This window comes from Pteropus vampyrus, unplaced genomic scaffold, assembly GCF_000151845.1.
Source record: "Pteropus vampyrus isolate Shadow unplaced genomic scaffold, Pvam_2.0 Scaffold134, whole genome shotgun sequence".
NCBI lineage: Eukaryota > Metazoa > Chordata > Mammalia > Chiroptera > Pteropodidae > Pteropus > Pteropus vampyrus.
Window position 1 is genome coordinate 4,756,704 of NW_011888915.1, and position 10,989 is coordinate 4,767,692.

General features: G+C 40.9%; 1 protein-coding gene across 5 annotated transcripts in view; it reads left to right on the forward strand.

Moving 5' to 3' along the window:
- Window positions 1–10,983, forward strand: part of STK32A (serine/threonine kinase 32A) — a 94,059-nt gene extending 83,076 nt beyond the window's left edge. For all 5 annotated transcript variants that reach the window (XM_023534917.1, XM_011367487.2, XM_023534920.1 and 2 more), the window contains 5 exons: window positions 2,217–2,333; window positions 4,740–4,865; window positions 6,457–6,585; window positions 10,100–10,164; window positions 10,565–10,983. In XM_023534917.1, coding sequence (XP_023390685.1) covers window positions 2,217–2,333; window positions 4,740–4,865; window positions 6,457–6,585; window positions 10,100–10,164; window positions 10,565–10,658 — 531 coding nt within the window. In that variant the 3' untranslated portion in view covers window positions 10,659–10,983. The remainder of the gene's footprint in view (window positions 1–2,216; window positions 2,334–4,739; window positions 4,866–6,456; window positions 6,586–10,099; window positions 10,165–10,564) is intronic.
- The last annotated feature ends 6 nt before the right edge of the window (window positions 10,984–10,989 follow it).

A 10,989-nucleotide genomic window follows, 5' to 3' on the forward strand; every position in this document is an offset into this window, starting at 1 on the left:
CATCATTTTCTCCCATCTAACATTTTACCTTTTCCACCTCGTTTATTCTTTATATGTTCATCTTAATTTATATGCTCTCTCAGTACTGTTTGATATATCCTGTCATTGCACACTGTAATTTTTCTTTATAGTGTATATTTATTTGTGGTTTCCCTAAGTAAACTCTAGCCTCCACTAACAGAAGTCATTCTCTCTTGTACAAGGCCCAGGAGAGGTGCTGGAACATGTGGAATATAGTAGGCATTTAATAAATATTTGGCAAATGAGTAAATCTATAATCCTAGTAGTTGATGAATTAACATGGATTTTTTAAATTTTGAACTAGGAAAATAAGTTATATTGTATAAGACAAAGGCAATTTGACTTTTTAATAAGTTGACAGGCCATGAGGATTTTTGAAAAGTATTAAATTCAGTCATATGGCCTTCTAAAGTGAATGAACGCACTCTTAAACCAATTGCTTGTGGCATCCATCAGTTAATTATTTGTTTATCAAATCATTTTGTGGTTTTAGATGGCTAAGAAACAGTAGGTTAAGAAGCAGCAATGAATCAAAGAATAAAATTAGGGGAAAAAATACATCTGCACACACATGTAACCCTTTGAGTATGCCAGGCCTGACCTAACTCTTAATGGTAGACATTAAATGAATTACATGTAGAAACTCATGATGCCCTTCAGCTAGCAAATAGTCAATAAACACTGATGATGATGATGAGGTTCCTAGTACTCCTTTCCTGATATTGAGTTACATGGGTCATTTCCACTGTGTCTTTACTGAGACAAGTAAATTAGCTATGGTTCCTTATTTGGTCTCTAGGGAAGGCATACGTGGCAGGTATTTTTAAACCTTGCATAAAAGGTAAAGTTTGGCTAGTCTCCTTTTAGGGGGTCAACTGCTAGCACTTCAACATGCTATGTGTGGAGTTAAGCCTGTCTTCACATCATCTTTATTGATGACTCGCCTTGCTGTTCACTGTTCGCATTTATATCTATCCCTTTCTACACTGTGTCAATAACAATAAAAATATCTCTCTTCTGTACTGTGTCTAATATATCTTAGCCACTCTATTGGGAACTTTACACATATTATGCCATTGAATTTTCCCAATAATCTCATGAGGTGTTTCAATTTACAGATGAAGGAATTGGAACTCAAATTGAGTGACTCTGTTTAGCCCTCAAATTCTTTTGCCTTCAGAGCTCCAACACTTAATTATATTACCTTTTAATACCGATTTACAACAAGGGAAAAATTCAACTCCTCCATTTCTCCCAGTGTAGTTCATTAGTCCACAGTCATTGACTGAGCATCTCAGAAAGGCCAGGCAGATACTTAGTATATATTAACTGTCTTATTGTTGTTTCAAATGGAGATTTTTTTTCATTCAAAAAACACGTAATGAGCACCTACTAGGTGGTAGGTCTCATGTACAAAACGTGAGTATGGTATATAATCTTTGGTTTTAAGTAACTCACAGTTTTCATAAAAGAAATTCTAGCATTAATAATTCCTTTATGAAAGAGAGATTTACTATAGGTAAAGACTGCCCTCTCGTGGACATTTGTGAAAACCGTAATAAAGTCTTGCTTTTTCCCACCCCTGAAATAAAAACCATAAAAGAATCTGGTTCTCTCAGAGGTGAAAATACATTTACTTCATAGTAAAACTTGCCACCCCACTCCATGGAACCAGGTACTCATAGCATTTGGTATGGGGTTGAAGTTTTCTGGCTAAATTTCTTTTCTGAACTTATTCGTTACGATTTAAACGAGTAAAAAGAGCTGTGCGGTAAAACTCTGGATCTCTTTATAATCAACACATAAATAACAACTTTTCAAAATTTCCATTTACTGAGCACTTGTCCAATACTTTATGTAAATACTTATATAATTGATCTTACAAAACAGTTCCAAATTGGCATCTCAGAGGTGAATTTAGCCCACAGAAACGTTTTGTTTGGCTCAGCAGAATTACCAACTTTTAAGAATTCTGAGATTTCACAGGACACTATAGATTTCTGGCACAATTTTTTTTAAGTATGTGATCTGGCCACACTGGGCCATATATGCATGTGGCAACACAACTACCAACTGGAAGGAATGAGAAAATGATACTGAGATTTTACTAGTTGAAAATTTAGCTTGGAAACATTTGCAAAGCAAAATTTTTTCTTTTATCCTATAAAATGAAAACTCTTCTTTTCTCCCTTAAGAGACCGTATCATATTCGCTCCAGTACCTCCAGCAAGGAAATCGCACATATGTTTGAGACAGCTATTGTAACTTACCCTTCTGCCTGGTCACAGGAAATGGTGTCACTTCTTAAAAAGGTAAGAAGGACTGCATGACAAAAGTGATAAAAAGAAGCATGCTCTCTGATTTGAGATTAGAAGTTAGTTTACAATATTGGAGGCAGTCATAATAATATACATTTCTAGAGTGGGGTTTGTAGCTAACAGCTTTCAAATACATGACTTCATTAAGGCAATGCACATGTCCTCTGGTATGTCCCAAAGCCATCTCAAACTATGTAGAGTGTGCTCAAAATGGAGTTCTGAAAGTCTCTGTATTTCCTGGACTTTCTCCAATGTCCCCTCTCTCAGTGACTGTCCTCTCTATCCATCCACTTATGCAAGCCAGAAACCAGAAATCATTCATCATCCCCACATCCAAACCATCACCAAGTTCTGTAATTTGACCTTTTAAATATTTTTTGAATCTGTTACTTCCCTCCATCTCCACTGCTATCTTCCTAATCTTGTTGCCATCAAGTCTTGCTTAATACTGGTTTCCCCTTGTACACTTTTACACACTCCATCTGTTCTTCATTCTGCCCCATAGTGATCTGTTCAAAGCAAACTTCATTGTCTTCCCATTGTTCTTCGAATAAAGATCAAAATAATTTGTTCAGTAAAAACGTTCTAACACCTCTCAAACCCTATTTTTGACTTTTGTCCCCCTTTGGATTACACATAAACTGCACTGACCTTTTTCTCTTCTCTCTCCTTCCATCCCTTCACCCTCGTCTATCAGGCTCTTACCACAAGCCCTTTGCACATGCTCGTTCAGCTGCCTAGAACATTGCCCCCCTCCCAGCTTTTCCAGCTCCCTCCTTTAGACCAGTACTACTCAGTGTGATTCACTGACTGGTTCAAGTCCATGAATTGTTTCTTACAGGCTCATGACAAGTATGGAAACTGAGAGAAACATTTAGAAATTTTTATAGCAATTTGCTATTGCTGACGCCTCTAAGCATATGGTTAGTGGACTCATCTCACCGAACAGGGCGCAAGCCTATTTGGTGATGTAGAATTCAAATCGCTAATTGCACTGGTGTGGAGTCGCACGCTAGCCATGCACAAGAACACCACGTACTGGTTTCAATGTGCTGGAAATGAGAACAAACAAGTGAACAAACGACTGGCCCCTCTACATAGTTTGAAAAGCACAGTTTTAGATCTCAGCTCAAATATCACTTGGGAAGCCTCCCTCTGTTTTAAGCTTACGCCACGCTATCATTCCATCATAGCATTTTGCACAATTTGAAGTTATGCATTATGTGTGTGTGATTCTTGGATTAATGATGATTGTCCTCTGAGCCTCATAAGGGAGGGACCACATCTGCTTTGTTCACCGTCGTTTCCCCCACTTCAAACACAGAGCCTGACAGGTGGTAAACTTTGGTGTTTGAATTAAGGCGGTCCATAACCTTCATCAGATTTTCAAAGTGCCCATGTTCCCCCCAAAAGGAGCTCAATCTTATGTATTGAATGATTACATGAGAGGAAGAATGTGGAGCCCAAGAGGATGTGCTTGGCTTTTGTCAAAGAAAAAAAAAAATGCCCAGGTGGCAGCTGGTCAAGGAAAAGAGGTTTGAGGACTAAGGATTCAAACCTGTATCTCTTGTCTACGGGCTGAGTTCCCTGTTTCGGAATAAGGACAGTGCCATCGGTAATGTCAAAATGAAGATTAGAGGGGTCATGTTCCAAAAGCAAATTTTCCTCAGTTCCAAGACAGCCCTCTCCACCCCAGAGTTGCACCCTGATGATCTCTGGCTGTCACCTCCAGGACATTTCTCAGGTGGAACTGACATTTCCTGCCAGAGATAGAGGGTTGATGTGCTGTTGGCTCTGGAGTGGTTGAGGTGAAAAACACCTCTAATCCCAGTTCGTAAAACCCAGAACTTCACAGTAACCTAAGGTACATCTTATCTGCATCTCCCCCAGTATATTTTGATTAGCTGTAAAATAGCTGAAACATTTAATGAAAAATGAATTTCGTTTGTAAAAATGGATGCACGTTCGCTACCTATTAATAGCGGACCTTCTCTTAGGCACTTCGCATACATGCCTCATCTAATTCTAGCTGCAACCTTATGAAATAGATTACTCTCACCATTTTACAGATGGGTTTACACAAACTGAGATTTAGAAAACTTGCTCATAGTTAGGAAGTAGAGGAATCGTCAATCAAAGATATGTTCGACTCAGTAGGACAAGCTATTTTCACTCACTACATTGTGAAAACCAACTTACAATTCATTCTAACCATGCATTGCTGCATTATCTGCTTATGCATGCAGTATCTGCATCATTTGTTTACAGGGTTAGGGAAGGGGAGCGCTGCCTTGTTTCTCTCACTCCTACACTTGAGAACATTCAGAGGGAATTACTGTGTTTTTATTGCGCCCTGTTTTGACCTTCCTTGTGACCTTGATGTTTGTATTCCATCGGCAGCTACTTGAACCTAATCCAGATCAACGGTTTTCCCACTTGTCTGACCTTCAGAGTTTCCCATATATGAATGACACGAACTGGGATGCGGTTCTGCAGAAGAGGCTCACTCCAGGTTTCACTCCCAATGTGAGTCAATCCCAACAAGCCCATACTAACTCCCATTCGGTGTGCGGTACGGTGTGTGCCAGATATACACGTGGTCTCATTAGATAAGCACACTGGTATTGTGAGGCAGCCCCAGCTCCTGTTGGCCACCAAAAGCCACACGGCTGGCAAGTGGCCAAGTTGAGATTCTAATCCAGGACCGTGTCTGGATCTGTAGCTTCTAACCACTTTTTGTGACATGCTTTTATCTGGAAAGAAGCCCCAGTCCTCCTAATACGTAAGCCCTCACTTAACATCGCCGATAGGGTCTGTGACTTTAAGAGAAACAACATGTAACACAACCATGTGACCACAGGCTGACTGACACTAACAATTTTATAACGAACCGGAACGTCAAGGATCTGCTGTAGTCATTTCTAGGAATCTTCTCTTTGAGAAAAAACAATGCTTTCTCTGATTCCAAAGATGCAGAAACTCTGACCCATGGGGTTCCATGAGTCAAAGGGTTGCAAACCGTTGGGGTTGGCATGAGATATTATTTTCACCATTCACCCCTCTTCCTCTGGTAGTTCTATGCCGGGAGCTACATTCATAACAATGAAAAAGCCAAAGGGAAATAATCCCCACCGCATGGGTCCCTGGCCAAGGGGCATCTGTGGCGGGCTGAAAACCCCTGGAACACGCGAGAGTCGAGAAGCTGAGGCCTCCGGGGCCCAAGCGAGGCCTGTAGCTCCCTCTCTCACCCCACAGCCTGATTCCACACATTCACTTGTAGGCAGATTGGCAGAATAACGTTTTTAAGGGGGCTGTAGAGACAACTCAGAGTTTCCTGTCCTTATTTCCAAGCCAGGTGCCTGCTGTGGGACGGCGGGACTGTGACCCTTCCTGTGCAAACGGCAGGGACACACTCTGTTGGGGTCGGGCGAAGTGCGCAGGGAGGGGAGGGAGAAGGCGCGCGCTGGGATTCTGGGGAACCAGCACCTTGCAGAGCAACAGGAGATTGGGGCCAAGGACTTACCCGGCCACCTTGCAGAATCCAGTAGAGGCCTCTGGTACCAGGGTTCCTATGTCGCCATGGAGATCTCGGCACCACCTCCTGCCGCTTCCACTTGGAGGCGCTGCAGTGCTGCAGCTAACATCGGTGCTGCCTTAGCCGCTCTGCGCACGTTCTCACCTCGTTGCGAATCCGAATCACCTGGGGGCTCGTGAAACGTGCGGTTTCCTCGTGTTCAGAAACACCGATTCGCGAACTCCAGCTGGGGAGCCGGGAATCCTCGGCCAGCATCAGGTGATGCTGATCTGCACGACCGTTAGAACACGCTCTGAGACACATAACCCAAAAACTCAAACTTCAGAAAAATAACTGTCATTTGATTTTCTTTCTAACTCACCGAAGGCTCATGGGGAGTTTAGAACAATAAATAAAATGTAAAATGAAAGAATATGAAAAACCATGCTGGCAATACATTGTCCCAAACGTAGAGTGGGAGTCTTCAGCTTCTTATCCTTGGGCTGCTCCATTAAGACCAAGTGTGTTTCTCTGCCTTCGGCCTGGTGTATTTTTAGAATGATACAGGAATCTAAGGAGTGAGCCTACCTGTCTTCCTTGCAGAAAGGCAGGCTGAACTGTGACCCCACCTTTGAACTCGAGGAAATGATTTTGGAGTCCAAACCTCTTCACAAGAAAAAGAAGCGTCTGGCAAAGAAGGAGAAGGAGATGAGGAAATGCGATTCCTCTGAGGTGAGCAGGACCCCGCCAAACTCAGGGTCAGTGGGAACTTCCAGGTGGCTGCCATTCGTGTGAGAGCTTCTGTTCGGAGGTCTTCACTTTGCCTCGGATGGTCACCCATCCATCCACACAGCCATTCATTCATCCTCTCACCTGCTCAACAGATAGCCATCCATCCTTCCCTCCATCCATTTATTTAGGCTACTTTTGTAGAAAACCTATTATCTACCAGGCCCTATGTTAAGTACTGGAGATAGTTACGAGATAGAATTCCTGCATTCAAGGGCATCCCTGTTCTCAAAGATATAGTCTTGTGGTGAAGATAGCTCTGCAAGCAAATAAGTATCCCCAATGTCCTTAATTTCTCTAGGGACCACTATACCCTTTAATTAATCAAAGTCCATATCCTGTTGGTCACAGAACTGGTCTCTTGCCAGATTCCCACCTTTAAGTGCTTTCAAGAGCCCTCCAAGGGATGCCCAGCTGTGCCACAAACCCATCTTGCTTGTTCTCTGTCACTTCGACCATCTTCTTCCTAATCATCTGCTGTTCATTTCATAACCAACTGGCGTCTCCAGGCTTACTTTTCTCTATGTCCCTACAGAGCTTGCCTCAAGCTGGATGCAGACTCCTTGTAACAAGCCCCCAAATGTAGCAAAGGCCAAGAGATCATCTTTATTATACGTTTCCTCAGGTTTTAGAGATAACAGCCGTATGTGAGTTAACTTTTTACCATGCCGGCCAGACCCTCCACGATCTGCCCGCCTTTCTCGCCCACTCCTGTACTATGCCCCTCACGACCCTCCAACCACACAGACCTGGCAAGTGTGTGAGCCTCAAGCACTGTACGTTTTGTTTTTCTTCAGGACCCTCGCTCTTGCCTTTTTCTGGAATGTTTCCTTAAATCTTCCCATAGGGGGCTTCCTCTCATCCTTTGCACCCTAAATACTACCTTGTCAAAGGTGAGGTTCCTTCGCCATCACTCTCTTCCTTAATCCTTATTTTTAAATTCCTTTGTGACATTAACATAGTTTATGAATGTTTCTATGTTTATTTGTGTTTCTTTTTCTATCACACGAAAATGAAGCTTCTTGTGGGTGAAGATCAGGTCAGGCTTTCCCGCCACTGTCTTTGTGGCACCACACAGTGCCTGTAACGGAGCAGAGGCTCAATAGGTAGGAGGCTCAATACATTAAAAAGGAAGAAACTTTATAACTGGACAGTGGAAATGGTTACTGCTGTCCTTACAGTTCCAAGGTCAAGCTCCTTCCATGGGACATCTTCCTAGGGTCCTCTCTTGTCTTCATCCTGCCCCACCCAGCCACCAGGTTGCAGTAGCAAGTGTCCCTCCCTTGACAGGAAAGGCTCTGAGCCACTTACACACAGTACAGACTCCCAACAATTTCTAATACCAAGCAAAAGAAAAAAGCAGTTTCCTCCTTCTCCTAGGTGTCATATCAAACTCAGAATCATTTACTAAGAAGTGGCTCTGGCCATGATAAAAACAGGCTTTTACATCGCTAATCGGAGAAGTTTACATCCTCTTGATTTTTTTTATTGTGTGTTTAACTTTTTTATTGCGGTAAAATATGTGTAACATAAAACTTGCCATTTTGACCATTTTTAAGTGTGCAATCCAGTGGCATTAAGTACATTCACAGTGTTGTGCAGCCATCACCATCAGTATTTTCAAAATTATTTATTACTCCAACTCTATTTATTTTTTATTTCTTTCAGCAATGTGTTTTACTTTTCAGAGTACAAATATTGCACCTCCTTGGTTAAACTTTTTCTAGGAATTTTATTCTTTTGGTTACTATGGAAATGGAATTATTTTCTTAATTTTCGTGGATTATTAAGTACTGTTTATAGAACCATAACTGATTTTTTCTGTGTTGATTTCGTACATGGTAACTTTGCTGACGTGTTCGTTAGCTCTAGTAGCTTCTCGTGGATTCTTCGAGATTTTTATATATAGGACCACGTCATCTGCAAATAAAGGCAGTTTCACTTCTTCCTTTCCAGTTGGATGCTTTCATTTCTTTTTCTTGCCTAATTGCTCTGGGTAGAGTCCCAGAACAATGTTGAACAGTGATGATGAAAGCAAGTGTCTTTGTTTTTTTTCCAATCTTAGGGAGAAAGATTTTCGTTTTTACCATTGAGAATGTTAGCTGTGGGTTTTTTGTAGATGCCTTTATCATGTTATATTTACATAACATTTTATATATATGTTTATGTAAATATTTTATATACATACATAGAAATATATTTATCATACATGTAACATGTATATAAATACATACATATATGTGCACATAAATATATAAACTCATATGTCTGTAAAATAAACATGCAAAATATATGAAAATAAAATTTTATGTAAATATGTTAAAATATGTAATATTTTGTTTATCTATTTTCGCATATATTTTATAGAATAATTTAGTGTTAAAAATGATTTTCCTAAAATCTTGACGTAAAACTTCTGCTCCAAGGAGCTGTCAGATTGTTTCTCCTGTATCTTCATGTCTCTCATGATACCAGAAACGTCGGGGTTACAAGTGCCCCCATTTGAGAATAAGAGTGAAGCACAGTGGTCTTTTTTCTCTCCTTTGTTTTGCTTCCTTTCCTGCTTCTTGAAATTTCCTCTCCTTTTTGTAGTTTCCTCTCTTATCACTTAAATATTTTCCCAGGAAAGAAAGAACACTCTTTAGTACTTGAGGACTTAGTATTTTCTAATTCCTAGATTAAAAAAAAAAATGAATGAATTATATTTTTTCCTTAGAGAAAAATGTTTCTCATCAGGAGTGATTTGGAAGTTCTTGGTTGCAGACTTTTCAAACACTGGATCTGGGGTTGACGCTGTCCTGAGCCTGATGATCGTCCTTTATTTTTTTAGGTTAAATTTTTCTCATGATGATGGAGAAGTCATCGATAGGTGTTGAAAGCCAGACAGTGAAATGTCAAAGCACACGTTTTTAATGACTGAAAGTCCCAAATAAAGACAGCTCTGCTCACTGCACCCTAACTCTATTCAGTCAACCCCAGCACAGCTGTCGAGGGGGGACATTCGATCAGAATTCAGTGTGGGGATGTTTCTAGGCTATTTATTAAATCCAAGTAGAGCCTCTAAACCTTTCATCTGAGGGACAGGAGATGAGAGGTGAGTAAGTAATTAGCTCAATAAACCCTCGTCGCGACCTGCCTTGAAGCCATGCTTTCTTCTCGGGCTGAATGGCTGGCTGAAAGACATCAAGCTCATGAGCCATAACTCAGGTGTTCCTTGCAGGCTCGTTGTTGGGGAGCAGAGTGTTGGTGTACTTTATCCTCTTGCTGTTTCTTCCCTATCTGCTCCTCTATTATTTTAGCTGGGGTCTCACTCAGGCTAGCATCCATTTTGAAGATACATAGTACTTCTTCGATTTGGGCCATTCAGTGAACAGACAATCGGTTATTGGCTGTTTGAGGATCCTTGTTGGTCTGCTAACTATACTTCTATTTTTTATTTTCATTGTTCACCTGGAAGACATGCCTTCTTCAAGAGCACCTTGAATCTGTCCAAAAGGAGTTCATAATTTTTAACAGAGAAAAGTAAGTAGCTTCTGGAAGAACAGCCCAGCAAGAATGTAGTGTGTCAGCTAGCCTTTACTTGCAAAAGGTGAATATGTTTATTAATATTTTAATTCAAACTACAAAAATGATGCATATCCATAATAGAACATATGAAAATTTCAGAAACCTTTTTTTTTCTTGCAAGAAATTTCAAAAATTGTAATAGGGGAATGAGCTTAGCATCAAATTACTGTTTCTAAGAAGGGCAGAGAAATTGGGAGAGAAATTGGGGACTTACACATTTAAAATCGGTGACATCTTTAAGACAGTTTCATGCCTCTTTATAAATTGTTGGGCTTCATACTATCATTCCAAAATCTTAAATCTTTTTTTTTTCAGTGAATAAACAAACCTTCTTCTTTTTTTTTTTCCTTTTAAGAGTAAAAAGGAACTTTAATACAAGACAAGCACCTCTAGCCTCGGAACAAACCAAAGACCCACAAGAAGAGGATGGCCAGAATAACAACCTGTGAAAGCCTCAACATCTTCTTCTTGGGACATTTCCTGGCACCTCAAACCAGGAACTGCGATTTCCACGTCAGGAAGAGCTGACAGTAGTTCTCGCCTCTCCACACCTCACACACCTTAGAAAATATGAGTGCACACCTTTGGAAGGGGGCGGCATGACACAGTGGAGAGTCCCCTGGGCTCCTGGGAGCTGGTTGCATCACTAATTAACCACGTGACCTTGAGCAAGTCACTTAACCGCTTTCTCTGCTTTGATTTATTCATCTAAAATGAGAGAGTTATACTAGATGAGCTCTACTCTGCCTTTTGACTGCTACCATTCTGTTATCCTAAAGA